This window comes from Gigantopelta aegis, chromosome 6 (assembly GCF_016097555.1).
Source record: "Gigantopelta aegis isolate Gae_Host chromosome 6, Gae_host_genome, whole genome shotgun sequence".
NCBI lineage: Eukaryota > Metazoa > Mollusca > Gastropoda > Neomphalida > Peltospiridae > Gigantopelta > Gigantopelta aegis.
In genome coordinates, this window is record NC_054704.1 from 11,889,814 (window position 1) to 11,913,205 (window position 23,392).

Below are 23,392 nucleotides of genomic sequence, written 5' to 3' on the forward strand. Positions count from 1 at the left end.
ATATGTTATGTTTTGGCATGAACTAAAACCATATCTTATGTTTTGGCATCAACCGAAACCATATGTTATGTTTTGGCATCAATCAAAACCATATCTTATGTTTTGGCATCAACCGAAACCATATCTTATGTTTTGGCATCAACCAAAACCATATGTTATATTTTGGCATCAACTGAAACCATATCTTATGTTTTGGCATCAACCAAAACCATATCTTATGTTTTGGCATCAACCAAAACCATATGTTATATTTTGGCATCAGCCAAAACCATATCTTATGTTTTGGCATCAGCTGAAACCATGTTATGTTTTGGCATCAACTGAAACCATATCTAATGTTTTGGATTAAGAATATGGGAAATGTTGAACAAACGGTGGAAACATGATTGAAAATAAAGAATTCTGGATAAATCTGGAAATCTTTCATCAAGCAGGGTTAGGGTATGTATACATGTATACCTTTTTTAAAAATCCTAGCCAGATACAATTGTAGAACATATGCTTCCAGTGCCTTCCTATGTCCTGTTCAGCTATTGCACTAATCTGGTTTCAGAAAAGTTGGAGATCATTGTACGCCTAGTGTGAATAAAAGATGACCCAGCCTTGAATGGGTACTACAGCAGTTTAAATTGTAACTCATTAGAGTCAGTAGACAGAGGCCAGGTCAAGGTGATTGTTAAGACCGATATTGGCAGAGGTAATGAGATAATGATTGGGGGTCCGTAGTAAATGTCTTTAGGGTGTACCAATACAGAGTGTTCTGTATCAAAGTTCTAGGTGCACCTCGAATATTTATGGAACTACGTCTTTGATTGGTAGTAATATGTGACATTGATTATTTGTGCTAATAATCTGTTGTCATTTGTTAGTAAACCGTGGTAACACAGTAGGCTATACACTAGAGTACTGGCAGAGTTGGAGAGATAACGGGACCAAAGCCTCCTCCCTCTAAATACCACCCATTTCTCCCCACCACCGTTTATCTATTATAACTGCTTGTTGCCTAATAAAAGATGATGTGGTCCCCCAGTATATAATCGTTGCTGCCACAATGTACCGGAAGGGACGTTCACGTACGTAGCCAAGTGGTAAAGAATTTGCCTGATACATGGTTTATCTAGGATCGATCTCCTTTGGTGGGCCCCTTGTGATATTTCTCATTACAGCTAGTTCACCACAACTGGTATATCAAAGGCCATGATGTGTGCTATCCTGTCTGAGATGGTGCATATAAACGATTCTGTGCTACTAATGGGAAAATATAGCAGTTTTCCTCTAATACCATGTCAAAATAACCAAATGTTTAACATGATTAATACATCAATGTGCTCTAGTGTTATTGTTAAACAAAACAACTTTTATAACCCCAATGTACTTGAAATGAGTGGAGGTATCCAGTTTTCATGAAAGAAAAATGAGGGTTACTAGTAAAACATTCATTAAATCTCTTAAATGCCATTTATCCCTCCACATTTTCTTGCAGGTAGATTAAATGTGAGGTGCCCGACTTTTTATTGATGCCTGGGTGTGTTGATACGCTGTTTATGTCAGTTTTATTAGAAAATGTTAACATTATCAGCAATGGGAATTAATTTGGTCCAAGAGAACCTTATATAACTCAGTCATTCTAGGTTTTTGCACCGATTAGACTAAGTTTAGATGGTTTTATTTGCGGGGGTTACATTGAATCGGGTGTTGTCTGCCCAGTACTAGTCTACAACCCGGATATATGTAATAGATATAGGTAGAGATGTAAACACTGTAATGGTCGACAGGAAATATACTGCTCCGTGTACAACAACATCATAAGTAAAGACAGAAATTTGGTAACAAACGGGAGCTGTCCGTGTCTATTTATCATAAATCACCCCGAAATCACTAAGTTAACCTTCTAGTTCTAAGTCGAACTGATAAACTCTAGGGTGAGTACAAAGATACTTTTTTGTTGTTGTTGTACTAGCGTTAGGCTAGGCTGATTTGTAGCAGTAATGTTGGTTTCAGAACCTGTGGTAAAGTAAACAATGCATGTGCAGCTTATCTATATTATAACATAAACACTGCAAATGTATCAAACTCATTTCCGTTAAAAACGGTTATTCCCCTTTATCATGCGTAAACAACATAATCTCACCAACATTAGTGATAGGCCTACTGTTATTATTTTGTTTCAGTTTAAAAAAAAAATACAAATTTATCTTGCATAAAAAGAAATATTTTCTGAATGAACTGCATAGACATGATCAGGACCGTAGCCAGGATTTTGAGGGTGAGGGGAGTCGTTTAAGCTTATGGTGAGGCACGAAGGTCCAGGGGCATATTGGGGAAAAAAAGTCACCGGTGGGGGGGGGGGGGTCGACCCCCGACCCCCCCCATTGACTACGGGCCTGATAATGCATATGGCATCCATTTTAAATTCAGTAATGACGGATCCAGGAAATATTTTACTGATGGGACACTTCAGTGAAAATTGTAAACAATGTTCAAAAAGGGGAGCACTTTAATGTTTAGGCAGGCTTGCTTGCAGGGAGGTATCAAGTGGAGAGAGAGAGAGAGAGAGAGAGAGAGAGAGAGAGAGAGAGAGAGAGAGAGAGAGAGAGAGAGAGAGAGAGAGAGAGAGAGACAGAAAGAGAGAGAGAGAAAGAGACAGACAGGGAGAGGAAAGAGGGAGGAGAGAAGAAACATGTAATCATAGACTGCACTTTTCAAATAGCTGCAAAGGCTCTTTTATGTGCACTTTCCTACAGACAGGACAGCACGTGCCATTTAATGCTTCAGGGTTGGTGTACTAGTTGGTACTGGAAACTTCCGACTAGTTCACCTTGGACGATAGCTTTTACAACTCATCGCACCTCAGGCGAGAGGTTATTATTAAGTTAATACGATCAACATCGGTGGCATCTTCATGGAAAACTAGTGCACATTGCACAAATATAAAAAAACCCAAAGATGCATAAAAAGCCTTACTTACTACCGGAAGTACACACAACATAAAACCTTTGATATATATGATTGTGAAACTAGTGACTTCACGAAATCCCTGAATATTTTACTGATTACATGAAATCCCTGACCAAACCGGTGTAGCATTTAATTTGCACTCCCCAAGAATATGCACTCACCAGTCAGTATCATACGTATAATTTGCACTCCCCCAGTTACTATTATACGTATAATACGCACTCCCCTTGAATTATTTGCACGCCCCTAGTTATAATTATACACATAATATGCACTCTCCACTACTATGTTTGAATACTGAATACATTAATTGTCTCTTACAAAAACTTTGGGTTGATAATAGTTTAAGTGCTATTCAATGAATACAATCCACATTCATTATTAGTCCCATATCGGTCGAACCGGAGTGGACATTGAGCTGAAATTTTGTATAGAGCTTTATCATATACCATTACATATCAAGTTTAACTTTCTTGACGATTTGGGGAGGAAAGTAGCCCAGTGGTAAAGCGTTCGCTTGATGCTCGGTCGGTCTGGGATTGATCCCCGTCGGTGGGCCCATTGGGCTATTTCTTGCTCTAGTCAGTGCACCCAAGACTGGTACACCAAAAGCCGTGGTATGTGCTATCCTGTCAATGGGATGGTCAATATAAACGCTCCCTTGCTACTCCACATTCATTACTATTCATTATTATAATATGCACTTCACACATTCATTACTATACATATAAAACGAAATGTGTTGTCTAGATTACATGAATAATACTGAACTGGGAGTGCAGATTATGTGTATAACAATGAATGTGGGGTGTAGATTATAAGTATAATAATGAATGGGGAGTGCAGATTATATGTATGGTAACGAAGGGGGATTATAGATTATATGTATAGTAATGAATGCGGAGTGCAGATAGTGTTTATAGTATTGAATACGTAGTGTAGTTTATATGCGTAATAATGAATGTGGAGTTCAGATTATATGTATAGTAATGGATGAGAAGTATGCGGTACATGTATAGGTACAGTAATGAATGGAGAGTGTAGATTATATGTATAATAATGAACGGGGAGTGCAGATTATGTGTATAATAATGAATGTTGAGGGTAGCTTATATGTAAAATAATCCTAGATTCGACCGCGCATCAGGCAAGCGCGTTACCACTGGCCTATGCTTCGCCCCATGTGCTTCGAGATAATCATGAATGTATACGTTATAAATGTAACTTGTATACATAGTTAGTATCGTGGCATGTGTATATTATTGTTTTATACGCTGATATCCACATATGATACTAACATGCACCAAAATTAAGTTACCTTGTTTTGTTAACTGTTATGTCATGATTTTGGGGTTTGCATTTTTTTTTTTGTTGCTACATTTGGAATAACTGTATTTTTTAAATTATTTATATATCAAAGAATCATAAATCCATTTTTGACATTTTTTTCCATCACAATTTTGGCGGCCATCTTTAATTCAAGATGGCGGCTAAGCTAAATCCGCATGGGTCAATATCCGAACTTGTTTGTAAGTTATATATTCCTCTACCTATCACTGTATGGTAGTAAAGGTATGTGTCCAACAAAAACATATATTGAATAATAGCAGCTATAAAGAAGTTATCATATTTATAAAGCCTTTTTTTTCGTAAGAAAAATGAATGAATTTTCTTGATAATTTGCAAAATTTAATATCAATAAACTTGATATCCAGTTTCTGTACAAAATTAAGTCACTTGTATGGGTCCAAATATCTGTTCATATCTTTCCTGTAGTAAAAAAATAAAACTGGATTGTCATACACATTAAGTGCATAATGCCACCTTTACCCCTCATTTTGAGCCAACTTATTAAAAATGTGACATCGCCTTTTATTGTGTTTTATGTAAATATATATTACACAATTATACCAAAATGTTAGTAGTGTGCAATATATATTATATTTCATTCAATGTGTTCGTACAGGAAAGGGTTTTGGGAGGTAGAAATCCCCTACATAATATTATGATGGGGAAAAATGCCAACAATGAATTTATTCATGTAAGATATGCAAAGAAGCTACAAAATAAATTTTATAAAATGTAGCCAAAAAATTAGCAATTTACATAACGGCCCTGATTAATAATAATTTTCCATTTTTAACAGAAAATCGTTTACACGGTCGTCTAAAATTCGCTTTTCTTCCATTGTCTTTCAGATCGTCCCTCTAACTTCCTTTAGTTAAAAATTATAATTGTCTTTAAACAAACAATGGTTGTTCATATCGGATCTCTGAGCATACAAGGTGGTACTTAACTGGGGTGGCGTGGGTCTGAAGTAATGATTTTTTGGTTATAAAATATGAACCTATTTAAGACCAAGCTTTACAATGTTATCTCCACCTAATTTCTGTCATATTAATCGAAAGTAAGGAAATAAAGAGATGGGTGAAGAGATTCTGGTATCAGTCCGATTACCACACATGAGTTATTATTTTTATTCTGCAAATTTGCAAGGGCGGGTCCAGTAGAATTTTGGCCTCTTTGGGTCCGCCCCTGATTCATATACTTAATACCCTCACTTAGATTCGCCACCGAGGTTTATACCAACTTTTACAAAGTGCACTGGCCAGACAAACATCAAAAATAGTTAAAAAAACCCCCAACAATTATGTCAGTGCCTAAATATTATTATAGCCTACATCTGATGGGGGAGTGCATATTATTCAGAGGGAGTGCATATTATTCAGAGGGAGTGCATATTATACATATAACATAGACTGGGGGAGTGTATATTACATGTATAATATGCATTGGGGAGTGCTTATTCTACGTATGATGTGACTGGGGAGTGCAAATTCAGGGGAGTGCAAATTATATGTGACACCTGGGTTTTCATGAAATTACGGAAATGCTTGTAGGGACGAGATGGGTTGCATCCTGTCAAGAAAACCCATAGAGTGACAGTTATTAGATGTGAAAGGTGTAATGTTGTGCTGAAATACAGATCTTGAGAAGCCAGATCCGTCTTAACGATAGATTATCAGAATAGGGTAGTCCAGTTGTCATATAGTAGTGTGGACGGGCTCGACTCCGGAGGATACGAAATGGAAAAGTGGTTCGCTGGAGTCAGCTGTCTTTTTTTTATAAGTTCCTTAACATCTTCACAGAACAATATCTCAGATTTTGAGAGTAAGTAGTAATTGTTTCTTAATTTTGTATGTGTGCCCTCTTATGCCATCTTTAAGTCGCTCATCATCTGGTAGTACTTCGACTTGGGTATCAGATACTTCTTGCACTCGTCATACATGACAAGAGTTTCTCTTTGAAAACCGCTTCTCTCTCTCTCTCCTGGTAACATAGTGAAGTTTGTATGATACATGCTAGATGTTAGCATAACTTATAGAAGTAAACAAGAAGCCAACGTTTTGTAATCACCACTCAAGTATGAATAGATTACAAAACAGCATCATATCAAAGAAAGTGAGACAACAAATTGTTCCAGCTCGAGATCAAAGAAACTAAGACAATGAATTGAATGGATTGTTTTGGATTAATTATCAAAACATGAAACATGATTTACTTAACAGCATTTCTAGTCTGGAGCTCGATTCGGTAAAATGTGTTTGTTTCGCCTATGCACAATGCACGTGCTTTCGCTTGCTCGACTTGGGAATCCTCCATTGGTGTTGATTTTGTCAGCGAAATGGCGTTTTATACTGGGATGAATGCGGCCACTGGAACTGATTGAAAGCTAGAATGCTTCTCGTTTCGACAGCCTGCACCACCAGGTTGGATTCTTTTTTAGCGAGATTCCTTGCATCCACGTCATTTTTTTCAGCTGTTTTTCCGTGACTCGTATGATGGCAATTCTGCAGAACACCACGGCTGTTCGTGTTTAGTTTCTCGAAGTCCGAGCCTGTCCAAGCAGCACTAGAAGATTGACCGCCCCACTCTAAGAAGAAATAGGAAGTGGGGTCGACCCCTACTACTCTTTTCGGGACTTTACTTTATTTCATATTGGTACTATCACGTATCCTCCGGAGCCGGACCCGTCCGCACACCTATACCAACCAGGACGACTGGACTACACTCTAGTCTTATTCATGCGGATCCAGCTTCTCAAGAACTGTATTTCCACACAGCACTACACCTTCTAGCCCGAGTGCTCTGACTGTAAGAGAGCTAGACGGACATTTGGACATAAATACGCTCTCATTACAGTCAGAGACCAAGATATGTATTTTTTTGGAAATTGCCGACAACCAGAAAGTTGGCAAAGATTTCCGCTCTAATACCGCTCGAAGATCCTCTTGACAATCTGGTGGATCGTAAGGTTGTCGATTTCTGGGATGACGAGAGCCTGGTTGATTATGCCGTGTCGGCGAAAGCTGATACACGCGGCCTGTTGTTTGTCTTCGAAAACGGCATACGGCAACGAAGACTCTCCATCATGATCCATCAGCGGTTCGAACGGAAGTCGATCCGGATGGATAAACAGTCGGTTGGCGTCCTTGGTGTTGGTATTGGTTCTGACGTAGCGGGGATTCAACTTCCTGCCCTGTAGGGTCCAGTCCATGTTTGTGAAGAATATCAAAGCTTACACTTGATCATTAATTGGGTAATTGTTGTTAACCGTACCCAGTCATGTGTAACACCACATGGCCAACTGAGCATGTGTATATTGCACCAGCTATGTTCGCGCTCAGGTAAACCTGCCGAAGACGGCTAAGTGACAACAAACGCAACAATTAGTGGCGCCTTAACGGTTCATAACGGTGTGATTGTCTGCTAAAAGCCCGTTACTAGCCTCGGCTTACGGTTTAAACAATATTTATTTCACAAAAGAAATGGATTGGCAAACAGGCCAGTGGCCTATATTAATGCCTGTTCACACATACTTTGTTACATACCGACGATGCTCTTACACCAGTTAACAAAAGTTGCATTAAAAATAAGTCTGTACCGGTTCCCCCATTCTGATCTTATTTGTTTTCATCACTGCATCAATTAACAACATGATGTTGAATTTGGTTAAAGTTGGAAATCGTTGAAATAGTTTAGTAGGTTGTTTCCCATTTGTTACACATCCTATTTGTTACACACCTGCATATTATCAGTTCTTACATAGTCAGCTTAGGGACTAATTAAGCAAACCCCTATAACCTTAGTGGAACAGTCTAGTCCATTTCAACTTCATTTCAATTCAACTTTATTCCATCAAACCAATCACATTGGTACATAATACATGTAAATTGACATGAATAGTGTAAATCGGGAAAATAACGCGTGTTTAAACTAAAAAAGCCAAGCGCATGTGATAAACGTTTACAGTGTGAATATCGCATATGTGATCGTAGTATGCCATAATAAGCCAGTACTCACGAATCGGAAATGAAAATCTAAATAATGTAAAAATAACACGGACAAGTGTTTTCTTCTTCTACTATTAACTACTGGCTAGAACTTCAATCAGTGGCGACTAGCGGTTATTGTTTTACTTTATACATAGTAAATAGATAATTTGTAATAAATAAACGTGAATACATCGTATGTGTTTTATTCTTGTGTCTTAATTGTTAATAGAAGGTCAGTCCATTATTGCATACTAGGTAGAAGGTATATGTTTATCAGTCAAGTCAACCATGACCTATGTTATAAGGTGTGTAACAAATGGGAGGATACCGTTTAGTATAACACACCTATCCAGTAGTTAATTATGATATTTACACATATTTTAAAACCGATTTGCCAATAGTTTCAATCGTTCAGCCACCGAGAAACCAAAAAGAATATGTGTACACAGTTATTCCTGACTACAGTTCTTTTAAAAGATTTAAAGAGGCTCAGCTAGACCACGCCTAGTCTCAGAGGACCCATGAGATATTACTGAACAAGGACGAAAGATAAAATACGACCATCATTGGGTGTGGCAAAAAGAGGTAAGTGACTTGTAATAACAAACGTTATGCACAATTATAGTTTTCAAGTTCAAGCTTCCAGACTCCTTTTGATTTCGAGGCCTAGATCCTGTTGTACTTCCAGTTATTATACTCTTTCATGACACCATTTTGTGCTGTCCACATGACTAATATTTGAGAAAAGGTAGGATATATAAACCCGTTAAACATAATCAGCCAATGTGTTTCTATTTTCATGACAGAACACGGACATGTCAGCTGGAAGGGTTTTCAACACGTTATACTGCCGCGAGGCCAGCATTTGTGATGAAACTGCTATTGCCAGGTACGAAAACAACATCACATTGCTTAATGAATAAATATTATGTCCCATACATATCGTCATCATCGTAATCATCACCATCACTATCATCGTCATCATGATGATGACATCATCATTATCACTATCATCATCAACATCATCATCACAAGCAGCAGCAGCAACGGCATCATTATCATCAAAAACAGCATGAGAATCGTCATCATTATCCAGTACACCATTGCTGTTACATATTTTAAGGTTAAAAATTGGCAGTAAATTAAAACTGCACTTTAATGAAATAGAAATAAAAATGTAACGTGGAACGCTAATAATTGGAATAGGCCTTCGAAGACAAACGGATAATAAGACTAAAGATGAACGTACCATAATACGTAGAATAATAGCTGGAATAAGATCACCTGGATCAAAGAGACAGCCTGGAAGGTTTAGAAACGAGAATACATACTTTACTTCATTGCCATGAATAGTCGAATCAAAGAGCCATTAGCCATGCAGATACGTACACATGAGTTCTAAATGTGGACCATCAATATCACTAGCGTAAATAAAAAAAATTATATTACTTTTCTTTTTAAAGGTAAGCTAACTTGGTGGTGGTGGTGGTGACATCTTGTCCGTCGGCGGTTGGAGAGTACGCACAATTCACCACCACGAACACTCGTCTCGTAATACCACCTGTACACCGCGTTAGTTTTATTATATTTCAGTATCTTCTTTTAATTGACAGCTACAACAGCGCCTCACCAGACATTCCCGTTGGACAGGTCATTGCTGCACGGCCTCTGACAAATTCCTGTAATTCATTTTCATTTGGTGAGCGTTTAGAAAAGTTTTAAATAGTTTCTGTACAGGACTCTACGGCATTGGCAGTACTAACATAATATATAAGCGATAACTCTTCCTGTAGTCCCCAATAGTTTTATTTGTTAGTTTAAAGAAAATAGTTGTATATATAATAGTCTTTTTCTTCCCATTGTTGGTAACAAAGCTTTGAAGGATTAAAAACAGATGTTTTAAGTGTGAAATAAAGCTATAAATACCAAATGACGCTAATGCATAAACCTTGTACGTAAAATAGTGATTTTATTATGTTTCTCTTGCATATGTGTTAAAAAAACTGCTTTACTAAGATACTACTATTTGAGAGTGTTCCAAACATTAGTTAGTATCAGTGTTGAGGTGTTCATTCCATTCTTACGATTCGTATGTTTCAAGGATACAGTCCAATGGAAGAAATTAATTTTCATGATATGATGCATTTAATAGAGTGTTTCTTGATTATAAAACTGTATTTATTGCAGTGATTATAATTTCTTTAATAAAACTGTGATTGTAAATATCTGTATTCTGCATTTGGTAGCTGTTTTGTTTATAATATAGAACGAATTCAGTTATCAGTGTGTGTGGCGTTTTATTTCTGTTTTTGTTTAATATAAAACTGTAATGTTTGCAGTAATTGTAGATATGCGTGTGTTGCATTGTATATCTGTTTCTGTTTAATACAAAACTGTAATATTTGCAGTGATTGTGAATGTCGGCACTAAGGGATGTATCTCTATTGGGCTAGTCCACCGCCATTACCCGGCTCACAGACAACCAGGCTGGGACCCTATGTCCATAGCGTACCATGCTGACGATGGAGGGTTTGTATTCAAACACTATGAACACTCATACTATGTCCTTTATAAGTAAACGATAACGATGTGAAATAAAGTTACAAATTGATATACATATTACATTTATACTGCTAGTTCAGGAAACTATAGCAACGGTTCTTCAAAGCAGACCTTACATTTTTTTCGGTCCTGAGTAAGGGAGTTTATGAGCCACCCAGAGCTTTGGGTTTGACAAAAATATGAAAATACGAAGTGGTTATTAGTTATCATGTGTATACGTTAAATACAATGTAATAAAATGTAACAGGTCGGCCGTATGATCGTAGAATTTGGCAGGATATAGTCTTTGTTTTTTAATTGTTGTTTAAGTTTGATGATTATCAGCTAGAAGAACATATTAGGACTGTTTTTGTTACATTGTAGTTAAAATGTTATATACAACTCATTGACAGTCATATTCTTATACTTATTAATATGGACAAACATCGTTATATACAACTCACTTACAGTCATATACTTATACTTATCAATATGGACAAACATCGTTGTATACAACACTCGTTGTATATACTTACCAATCACTGTTGTAGTCATATCATATACTTATACTTATCAATATGGACAAACATCGTTATATACAACTCACTGACAGTCATATACTTATACTTATCAATATGGACACACATCGTTATATACAACTCACTGACAGTCATATACTTATACTTATCAATATGGACAAACATCGTTGTATACAACTCACTGACAGTCATATACTTATACATTTCAATATGGACAAACATACATACCAATGGCAATACTTGAGAGACAGCACACTGTAGCTTTCGGGTAGTATACGTGTATTACATTTAATGTCTAAATATATGCTCTGTGGTTTCTGCAATTTCTGGTGCCATTTACGGAATTGAATTATATAATCTGTGATTACCAATCATTGCACTTAAAAGACACATAAAGAAATAATAAATGTTTTCTTTAACAACGTACTCTACACATTTTATTTATGGTTATGTGGCGTCGGATAATAAGAAAGGAAACCCTCTGCATTTGCACCATGGGCTACTCGTTATGATTAGCATTAGAATATGTTTTACTGTTCCGCAGAAAAGATAATACATACCACAGTCTTTGTAATACCACTGGTTGGAACGAAAAATAGCCCAATGGGATCGATCCTAGATAGATCCCGTATCAAGTGAGCGCATTATCATTGGGCTACGCTCCCCCCCCCCCGAACCACCACCACCCAAACCCCCCATAACCCCCCCCCCAAAAAAAAAACCCCAGAAAAAACAACAACAAACAAACAAACTAAAACCACAAAAAAACTAAACAAAAACAACAACATAGCTATGTCAAAAAATGTTTTAAGAAATAAAATGTTTTGACAGTGATTCATAAGTGCATGTCATCACAGCTATACCTACTCCTGTGCTAGCTTTGATTTAGTAAACTGGTCTTGAAGTGGCAGTCCTCTGGCGGTGCAAGAAGGATGTATTATCTAATAAAGTGACGGGAAACTACGTAATCAGCTATATTTGGCCAAATGCTCATTTGACTCTGTATTGTGCTGATATACGGTTTTGATTATGGCTAACGGATTTGTCTTTCAGAATGAGATCTATTCCCACATGTTACAACTAACACGTTTTACAGTACAACATCACGCCGCAAGTGACAGGCAGAACTGAAATATACAAATTGAAATGTTGACAGAAGTGACCTAATCTGAATGACAAAACCGTATTTCGTGATCAAAAGCGTATAGTATAGGCAAAGTCGAAATGACGTTAGGCAAAGTCGTGATTGCTTCCATGATTCACTATCGGATGCTCGTCACTAGGAATACCCTCACTCCCCTAGGAGAAAAAAACATATTTCCCCCCCATTTGTTCTAAATTAGTTTCCTTGTAGAATATTCCATGGTGATGGCTACCCCATCCAGAACGTGGTGTCAGTGAGAGTCGGAGGGATCATGACGTGTACGCTCAACTTCCAGGATCAGTGTGTGACGTTTTACCGCAATCACATCCAGGTACAATTTCAACAATATATGTTCTGCTGACTTTAGGCTTTCGCGATATCGTCAATTCAATATGAGAGTCGCGAACCACTGCTCTCAAAATTAAATAAACTACATTTAATAGGCTTTATTATTATTTTTAAAACTTCGCTATTTTTATGATTCACGGAATCCAATCCGCAACTATAAAAACAGCTCCTTTACATTGTTTTCACAATTTGTACTTTATTTCCAGAATTGCGATTGACCAGACGACATTTTCTGGAGTACAATTTCATTGCCTCCGACTTTCTTGTGTTGCAATTTTTCAGTCCTTGTATTTTTAAAAGGAAACAGAGATTCTGTTAGTGTTTTATTATATTAATAACGATTTGTACATTTTAGGTAAACATTAACAGTGATGGTGTTTCATGTTATTCATTGTTTTACTTTGCATCACACCATTCTTGCAAGTCATTTTGCACTGCTATGCGAGGTCGCAAAGTTGTGAGAGTTCAGTGAATTAGGCCTTAGAGCTTTGTTCCACGAAGCGATCTTAGTGTTAAGATAGGGGAATTATTCACTTACGGTGATCTTAATGCTAAGATCGCTTTGTAAAACAGGGTTCTGGGCCCATATTTTACGATATCGTAAGACCGTCGTAGGCTATTTCATGCGTCGTTGTGATGTCACAGCTTACGACGATTTTACAATATCGTAGCGTTAATATAGCTTCGAAAATCTGTTGCCTCGACACTAGAAGCTATACTGGTGATAGTCATGATCATAAACCTGTACTATTAGATAGTTCGCTATTCTGCACTCTTTACCCCTGTCTGAACCAAGGAAATTAAACTTGTAAAACGTACAGGACTAGTTATTTTGCCTTCAGACCCATAATTCCACATTATAGACAAAAACAATGCATCTAATAATTATCTACAGGTTTATAAAAGTGGCCGACTGCAGTTTCCACCCGGAGGTTTCTATCCGGCTATAGGGTTCCATTCGTTTGGAGAAAGTGTATGTCTGCTTGAACGGGACCCCTGGCTTCCGTCGGACGATCAGGTGAGGAATGGATTAATAAGTAACAACTTCAAAATCATTATCACAGACAAAAATCGTATCACATTGTTAGAGAATCTAAGGAATAATTAGGCATTATAAAAGCATTCATTGTATGACCAAACTCAAACAGACCAACATTTCAGTATTGGAATGGCACTAAAATAATCATTGGACAAATAGAACAAACCTTAAATTGTTTTAAATAGTATGGAACACGCATATATATCATACAACTATAACAGTATTTATGTCAGTTTGCAACTGGACACCTGTGTAAACATGTCGTTTTGATGTGATGAACAATTACGAAAACATAGATTTATTTATTAATGTTCATTACAGGTAGATCAAAGTGAAGTCGTCTACCATAGTCTTCATTGTCGAGAAGTAAACATTAATCAAACCAATGGAATGCTGAGGTAAGTCGGTGAATAAATACCTGTACTACTTACGACGCAAACCAAAGAAAAAAATTAAAATGTTTTTTTTTAATAGCAACACATTTTTTTAATGTACGGTTTTTGTGACGTCGGACATATGGTTAAGGACCACATATATCGCCACTCTATGAGCTACGCTTTTGGTTTCAGGTGTCTTAACAATTCAATGGGTTTTCCTTTTCACGAGTTGATCCCTTTTCCTCTTCCTCACCCCTAAAAATATCATGGATCCGCCCTTGTGATTAGCAAATTGGGTATTTTATATGTACCTTTTCACAGACAGGATAGTACATACCACGGTCTTTGTTACACCATTTGTGAAGTATTGGGTTCATAAATAGTCCAATGGGCCCACTGACGGGGATTGACCGCACATCAGGCGAGGAACACAAACCTAAAAAATATTTTTATGGGATCACAGTCACAGACGATACAATGCAGATAGGGCGTTTTCAAGGCTATAAAAATTGCACCACAACTGGTTAAAGGCAGTGGTATGTGCTTTCCTGTTTGTGTGAAAGTGCATATAAAAGATCCAATGCTGCATTAGGAAAAATGTTGTGGGTTTTCATTGATGATTTCGTGTCAGAATTACCAAATGTTTGACATCCAATAGCCGATGATCAATTAATGAATGTGTTCTAGTTAAAAAAAACCCCCAAAAAACTTTGGTTTTTAGTCTGCGTTTATGTGTATCACTCTGCGTTGGTGGCAGACCTGCGACAGATTTAATGGAAACCAGGCTTCAGTCACCTAGCTAAGGAGTCTTATAAGTACTCCACTCCCATGAGTTCTGAATTTTACACTTTTATATTCCTTACATCATTGTCATTTGAATTCCGATGTTTAACCTTTTTATTTGTCTTCCAGTATCTATCTGCTTTTACCGGCCTCGGTGGCGTCGTGGTTAGGCCATTGGTCAACAGGCTGGTAGGTACTGGGTTCGGATCCCAGTCGAGGCATGGGATTTTTAATCCAGATACCGACTCCAAACCCTGAGTGAGTGCTCCGCAAGGCTCAATGGGTAGGTGTAAACCACTTGCACCGACCAGTGATCCATAACTGGTTCAACAAAGGCCATGGTTTGTGCTATCCTGTCTGTGGGAAGCGCAAATAAAACATCCCTTGCTGCTAATCGGAAAGAGTAGCCCATGAAGTGGCGACAGCATGTTTCCTCTCAAAATCTGTGTGGTCCTGAACCATATCTCTGACGCCATATATCCGTAAATAAAATGTGTTGAGTGCATCGTTAAATAAAACATTTCTTTCTATCTGCCTTATTAGAGGGTTTTTTTCTGTTTTGCAGGTACGACAGTACCTCTCCAGATGTACCTGTTGGTCAGTTTATTGGCGCAAAGCCACTAACGCCGAACTGCAACAAATTTTCGCTTGGTAAGAGTTCAGAATAGTGCACAACTGTGTGTGTGTGTGCGCGTATGTGTATGGGTGTGTATGTGTGTGTGCGCGCGCGTGTGCGCAGGTGCAGTGTAAAATATTCCCAAACTGTGAAACAGTTCTTTTGGAAGTTTTATTTTTCATTTTTATAAACTATAAACTACATTTTCTTGAAGGATCCGTCGGTGGGCCTATTGGGCTATTTATCGTTCCAGCCAGTGCACCACGACTGGTATATCTAACGCAGTGGTATGTGCTATCCTGTTTGTGGGATGGTGCATATAAAAGATCCCTTGCTACTAATTGAAAAATGTAGCGGGATTCTATGTCAAAATTACCAAATGTTTTACATCCAATAGCCGATGATTAATAAATCAGTCTGCTCTAGTGGTGTTGTTAAACAAAACAAACTTTTTCTTGAAGCAAAGGCAATAAATAAAACATGTCATTGTCATAATTGCTGTTTACTACATTACAGAAATGGGTGTGTTTTATTTACTTTCAGTGATAGTGCACCCCGGTACAAAGCGAACTATCGCCATAGGGTTGTGTCACCGCCATTATCCAGCGAACCGACAACCTGGCTGGGAACCAATGTCCATCGCTTACCACGCAGACGACGGAAAGTCAGTTTATTTCAGTTACCCTATTGTAATGAAAACAGAAACACCCGTCGACGTTATCGTATCTAAGTTTATTTATGTTTCTCTTGTGCCATGTATTTATTTGCTGAAGAAAGACTATAATTATTGTTTAATAGTATTTTATATTGATGAAATACATCTAGTTATAGATTTGAGGTTAAAAAAAATGAATGACATAATGTTTACTCTAACTATTTATACAGTGTGAAAAGCGGTTTTGTGAGTCTGTCATATTTTCATGAACATAAAAAATACGTTCAGTTCTTAGATAAATAAATGTTTTTTTCTTATTTTGTTTTAAGATCTAATATAATATAGTTTATGATGCAAGAATATATGACAATTTGAATTAATGTATATGTGAGTGTGTTAGAGCGTGTTTGTGTGTGTGTGTGTGTGTGTGTGTGTGTGTGTGTGTATGTGTGTGTGCGCACGCGCGTGTGTTTGTATATGTTTTGAAAATCTTGCAGACACTTACTTTTACTATTCTCAGAATCTATGCAGGAGCTGGTTCGTCAAAAACACTCGCTGCCAAGGCCACAGTGGGCGAAGTGATAGGATGTCAGTATAACTTTATAAATAACACGGTCATCTTTTTCAAAAACGGACAGCAGGTATGTAGTATATTAACCACGTAACATCAGTGTTTATATTGACTCAAACTCCCGTGATATGAGTATAAGTAGTTAGGGCCCCAGGTTAAATAGTACATACATTTGTATGCGAAAGATAACTGCAATCTAATTACAATTAGCTTCACTGGTTAATTACTTTTACCTGTGGATCTAACAGCATCCCGTTGGAGCTCATGTCCAAGTTCTTTCAAGTTCAAGTTCTTTATAAAAAAAAACGTATCAGCATAAATACATACGTATATAATCACGATATATATACAAATATACAAATACAGGTGGAGAGTGATTTAAGAATTAATGGTAAAATTAACATAGTATACTAGTAATAGTGGTGGGATGTATATATATATGTGCACTATAAACATTATCGTGGTATAGTAATAATTCTAATTCTAAATATATATGTATTATATTGATGTATACCAGATGAAATATGATTAATGTACTAGCTAATGAAACGGCAGGTTAGTGGATGTTATATTTTAAGTAAATTGCAGTAAATCGTCTCTAACTTTATTTGCCAAAACTAAATATTTTCCCAGGTTATTGATATCTTTATTGTTTTCAGTTGTTAATAGTTCAGTGAGCCTAAATACGCTTGGACGTCTGTGGTAACATTGTTTAATATACTTATTCCTCAAATCATTCATAGCTGGGTAAATAAGGATAAAGTAATATTCGTCTTCAATATCATTAGAGTTACAAATAGTGCATTTTCTTTCGGCCCTGTCAATTTTCCTATACCTTCCGGTTTCTATATTTAATTTGTGTGCACTAATTCGCATTCCCAGTCTTGAAAAAAGTAGTAGGGGCCGACCCCGCTTCCTATTTCTTCTTAGAGTGGGGCGGTCAATCTTTCGCGGCTCGACTTGGGGATCCATCACTTTTGTTGTTTTTGTCAGCGAAGTGAAGTTTTCTACTGGGATGTATGCGGCCATTGGAATTAATTGAACGCTGGAACGCTTCTCGTTTCGACAGTCTGCACCACCAGGTTGGATTCTTTTTTAGCGAGATTCCTTGCCTCCACGTCATTTCTCCGTCTGACTATGTTGGCTTGTTTTTTTTGTGACTCGTATGATGGCCATTCTGCAGAACGCCACGGTTGGTCCGTTTAGTCTCTACATGTCCGAGCCTGACTTAGCAGCACTGGAAGATTGACCGCCCCACTCTAAGAAGAAATAGGAAGTGGGGTCGGCCCCTACTACTCTTTTCTAGACTTTACTTTGTTTTATTGTGATACCATCTCGTATCCTCCGGAGTCGGGCCCGTCCGCACCACTATACCAACCCATGACGACTGGACTATACCTTAGTCTGATTCTCTCTCTCGTTCAGACGGATCCGGCTTCTCAAGATCTGTATTTCAACACAGCACTACACCTTCGTCTATTGACTGTCAATCTAGGGGTTTTCTTGACGGGATGCAACCCATCTCGTCCCTACAAGCTGTGCACCCTAACTGCCTTAAAGAGGCCACTCACGTAGACATATAGATCGGACTTTAAAACTTTTAGACCTTCGTTCAAACGTTTATGTCAAAATTACTTTCTTTTTTTTAATATTATTAAATAGTTCGATCCTCTCTTCTTTCTCGTATTTATCCTTCTAAAATGCTCCAAATTATATAAATATTCGACCGAGCAGTCAATTCTTTTTATTTTTGGCTGGTAACCTTTTTTTTTTTTTTTTTTTTTTTTTTTGTTAAATTCTATTAACTTTTTTACTAATTGCTCCATCCCGAGTCAGGCCACCGATCTTATCTAATTTCTTTTTGAACACCTGATCTAATTTAGCGACCAAATTTAATGAGTAGAATTTTCTTTATTAATTATATTAGAGATGCGCATCAAAATTTTAAAGGCCCACTATTTAATTTTTGGATGTAAATTTCAAAATTGTCCGCTTAATTTTTTCTGTCCCCGGACAAGCCCCTGGCTATCCAGAGACAGGCGCCGGGACGGACATGCTCGAAACTCTAGTGGTATATGAACATGTAAAAATTATTCGCACTCGCACTCGCACTAATTCGGATCTTTAATATTATTTTTAAGTGATTTAATGGTATGGGTGTTCTAAGATATGTTTGTAGCTTGAATTCAAGTAACAAAAATTTATATATGGTACCTTTCGGTAAAGTCGTTATTCGACTAAAACAATGTTGTTTAAAATTATCGTAAATTGTTTCCTTAATTATATTATATTCTCTGTTACCAACATGTGGTATATTCCATATATAGTTTAGTCCAAGCCTATTTAGTTCTTGTTTGACTTGTGTTACCCAGTTACTCTTTAATCGTTCCATTTCCTCATACATAGCTAAAAGGATACAATTTTCAATATTTCGTATTTTAATCCAATATTTTAAAATTCTTAATTTTCTCATAATATACAGAGGGAAACGCCCTAACTCACTATATATAAATTCATTACATGCCCCTTGTTGTACTCCAAGTAGTTTTTTTACAGAATTTTGTATGAATATTATTTTTCAACATCCCTTGCACAGTGGAATCCCCAGACCTCTGACCCATAACTAAGAATACTATTAACATAGGTGTCAAAACCAGATAGCATTGTTTCAATATTAAAATAATGTCTTTTGCATACGTTTAATAATGAAAACAAGGCTTTTCTTCCCTGATCAGTGAATCGTTTTTGAGTTCGATTGAATTTACCATTATAACGGAATAATAAGCCAAGATAAATGAATTCATTTACGACCACTAACTGTTCACCATTGTATAACCACTTTTCATTGTCTCAAATGATCCCCACCATTTCTAAAAATGACGACCTTAGTCTTAGTTGTCCAGTTGACCTTTCATTTGACCAATTAAAACCTTACTTGCACAATCATGCCAGTGATTTGAAAAGAATTTGAAAACATTCGGGATTATGCCGAGGGTATACGAAATGATTCGGTTGAATTACGAAGTATGCCGGAAACTAATTTCTATATAAAATTTGATATGAAATTCGTTTCAAGACGAAAAAAACCCCGTGATGGTATAGCCATAAAATCTGTTTATACTAGTATACAATCCTGAGTTTATTACTGCACTTTTCCCCCTGTTTTTTTAATGTTGAAATTGACCAACAAGTTCGCCTATTGCATAAATAGTCTCGTCCGATATTTTTAGAATTTGTATGTTCCCGAATAACGCTATAAAAGGCGAAGTGTAATTGGTCGATATTTAAATTGTTACTTATAGATGAAATGTCACCTGGACATGGGAGTCCACGCAATGCTATTAGTTCTACTGGTAGACCAGCAGAGCTAATTTTAATCAGATTGTGATAACTGATAACTGAATTAAAATCTTAATTAATCGACAAATTACCTGGTGATAAATTTAATTTATTACCTACGAGGTACAGCATAACGAGGGTCATATTTATCGTACGATTTCCCTCGTATGTCATAACTAAATCGTATGTCCTCTGACATTGTCGTTTAACGATTGGCTGTTGTAAGAGTACATTTCTTTCTGATTGGCTGACACGACATTCCACAGATACTACTTTCTTCATTAATACATTTTTATTTCGAGTGTAAGCTGATCACATGCCGTAATGACAAATACGTGTTTTTAATTAATTTAATAAAACATTAATTGATTATTTATGATAACTTGTATTATATTACGATGTAGTTGTGACACATCAAACACTTAATTATGAATATAACGTTCATAACTGTTAGAAATATATACTAAGATCGACGAGTCACTTTTCGCACCCTTGTTTTGGCTTCGTACATAATAAATGTAGCATATCTTACCGTAATTTCACTTGAAAGCCATATTTAGTAAAAGGTACAATTTTTTAATCACAAGATTTTCTTCAAACACATTCAGGTGCGTTAATAATGTTAAAAAAACCCAAACAAATTCAATAGCAATTTTGCACTGGAATTTTTCCAGCATTCTTAAAACGGAAACGTCATGTACCCAATTTATAGTTATTGTAAGGAGATGCAAAGTGACGTCATTGGAATACTGACGTCATTCAAATTCAAAACTAATTATTTCAATTACTGTGTATTTGTTTGCTTTTTATTATCCACATGCTTTACAATTTACAGTACGTGTGTACTCTTTACTTATGGGCGTATAAATATCACGTAACGTTAGAAAAGGTTGTGATTTGGTTTTCAAGACATCAATGAACAAACATTACTCCGCCGTTAAGGAAACGTTAGTTTGTAAACAATAACTGGAATGTTCATTTAGCAAGATAGTTCTACGGTAATAAACAGAATATTACATTGGTGTCCATGACAGACGATGTTTACGACACTCGTGCCTAAAGTATCGCATTTCCCTCGCTCTCGCTCGGGAAATATGATAATTTAGGCACTCGTGTCGTAAACATCGTCTGTCATGGACACTCATATAATATGTCATTTAATATCCTCTATATACTAACAGTTGTTCATATTATTAATATATGTTTTAATAATGAATATACATATATCCAGTTGTTCCTCTTATTTACTAGTATATCATTTAACAGTGAAGAGGAATATAGGTTTGTTTTATTATTAATATATTTATACACATATGATTTAACATTAAGTATAAATATAACCAGAAGTAGCTCGTATCATCAATTCATCGTCAGCTGCAATCACTATATGTATTGGCAAGATATGATGACTAGATAAATATTTTTATTTTCGGCCACAGACCAAAAATAGAGCTTTTGGGGACAGAACTAATTTTACACTAGTTCGATTGAAAAATTAGTTTTGCATATATATATATATATAATGTATATGTATATGTATATGTATATGTATATATATGTGCGTGTATGTGTGTGTATGTGTGCGTGTGTATGTATATGTACATACATACATGCATATATAAAAGGATTGAGCACAAGTTATTCAACTTACGAGGACGGCTCATAATTATAAACGTTAAATTGTACAATAGCGACTTCAATTTTCAATACATCAATCATTCAGTCAATAAAAGTAACTGTTTGTGAAAAAACGATTGAATAAAACGAAAGGACAGAAAAGGAAAAGAAATGGAAGTAATTGATGACTTTACACTAGTTATGTTCAAAGTTGCTTACTCTTTTATTTCCAGGTGGTTGTTTTGATTTGTAAAATTCGTTTTGAATACATTTTTTATTTTAAAAATAAAAAATAAATTTGTATTATCGCGTACTTATTTGCTTTGTAGGGGATAAGACATTGAACACGTGTGGACAAACTAGTCTGGAAAACGGAAAATTGTGAAACAAAATCGCCTCATTTCATTTTTAAAAAGTTTTATGTGTAATGCAGGATAAAAAAAAACCCCAATAAACTTGTTACTATGTTAAGATATCGGCTTTATCATGCTCAGGTCAAATGGCGAAGTATTTATGACGTTGTATCTGTAATATCCATGTGTTTAATGTCCAAGATGTACTGTAGTATTAATGTTTCCACTATTTATGAAGTTGTATCTGTAATATCCTTGTGTTTAATGTCCAAGATGTACTGTAGTATTAATGTTTCCACTATTTATGAAGTTGTATCTGTAATATCCTTGTGTTTAATGTCCAAGATGTACTGTAGTATTAATGTTTCGACTATATATGAAGTTGTATCTGTAATATCCATGTGTTTATTGTTCAAGATGTACTGTAGTATTAATGTTTCCACTATTTATGAAGTTGTATCTGTAATATCCATGTGTTTAATGTCCAAGATGTACTGTAGTATTAATGTTTCCACTATTTATGAAGTTGTATCTGTAATGTCCATGTGTTTATTGTCCAAGATGTACAGTAGTATTAATGTTTCGACTATATATGAAGTTGTATCTGTAATGTCCATGTGTTTAATGTTCAAGTTGTACAGTAGTATTAATGTTTCCACTATTTATGAAGTTGTATCTGTAATATCCATGTGTTTAATGTCCAAGATGTACTGTAGTATTAATGTTTCCACTATTTATGAAGTTGTATCTGTAATATCCATGTGTTTAATGTCCAAGATGTACAGTAGTATTAATGTTTCCACTATTTATGAAGTTGTATCTGTAATATCCATGTGTTTAATGTCCAAGATGTACTGTAGTATTAATAATTCCACTATTTATGAAGTTGTATCTGTAATATCCATGTGTTTATTGTTCAAGATGTACAGTAGTATTAATGTTTCCACTATTTATGAAGTTGTATCTGTAATATCCATGTGTTTAATGTCCAAGATGTACTGTAGTATTAATGTTTCCACTATTTATGAAGTTGTATCTGTAATATCCATGTGTTTAATGTCCAAGATGTACTGTAGTATTAATGTTTCCACTATTTATGAAGTTGTATCTGTAATATCCATGTGTTTAATGTCCAATATGTACAGTAGTATTAATGTTTCCACTATTTATGAAGTT

At 36.1% G+C, this 23,392-nt stretch overlaps 1 protein-coding gene across 4 annotated transcripts in view; it reads left to right on the forward strand.

Moving 5' to 3' along the window:
• The first annotated feature begins 1,684 nt into the window (after nucleotides 1-1,684).
• LOC121376491 overlaps nucleotides 1,685-23,392 on the forward strand; it is a 28,137-nt gene continuing 6,429 nt past the window's right edge. For all 4 annotated transcript variants that reach the window (XM_041504372.1, XM_041504374.1, XM_041504375.1 and 1 more), the window contains exons 1-10: nucleotides 1,685-1,922; nucleotides 9,101-9,183; nucleotides 9,908-9,993; nucleotides 10,703-10,823; nucleotides 12,729-12,849; nucleotides 13,762-13,884; nucleotides 14,227-14,303; nucleotides 15,631-15,716; nucleotides 16,225-16,345; nucleotides 16,857-16,977. In XM_041504372.1, the coding sequence (XP_041360306.1) occupies nucleotides 9,110-9,183; nucleotides 9,908-9,993; nucleotides 10,703-10,823; nucleotides 12,729-12,849; nucleotides 13,762-13,884; nucleotides 14,227-14,303; nucleotides 15,631-15,716; nucleotides 16,225-16,345; nucleotides 16,857-16,977 (930 nt within the window). In that variant the 5' untranslated portion in view covers nucleotides 1,685-1,922; nucleotides 9,101-9,109. The remainder of the gene's footprint in view (nucleotides 1,923-9,100; nucleotides 9,184-9,907; nucleotides 9,994-10,702; nucleotides 10,824-12,728; nucleotides 12,850-13,761; nucleotides 13,885-14,226; nucleotides 14,304-15,630; nucleotides 15,717-16,224; nucleotides 16,346-16,856; nucleotides 16,978-23,392) is intronic.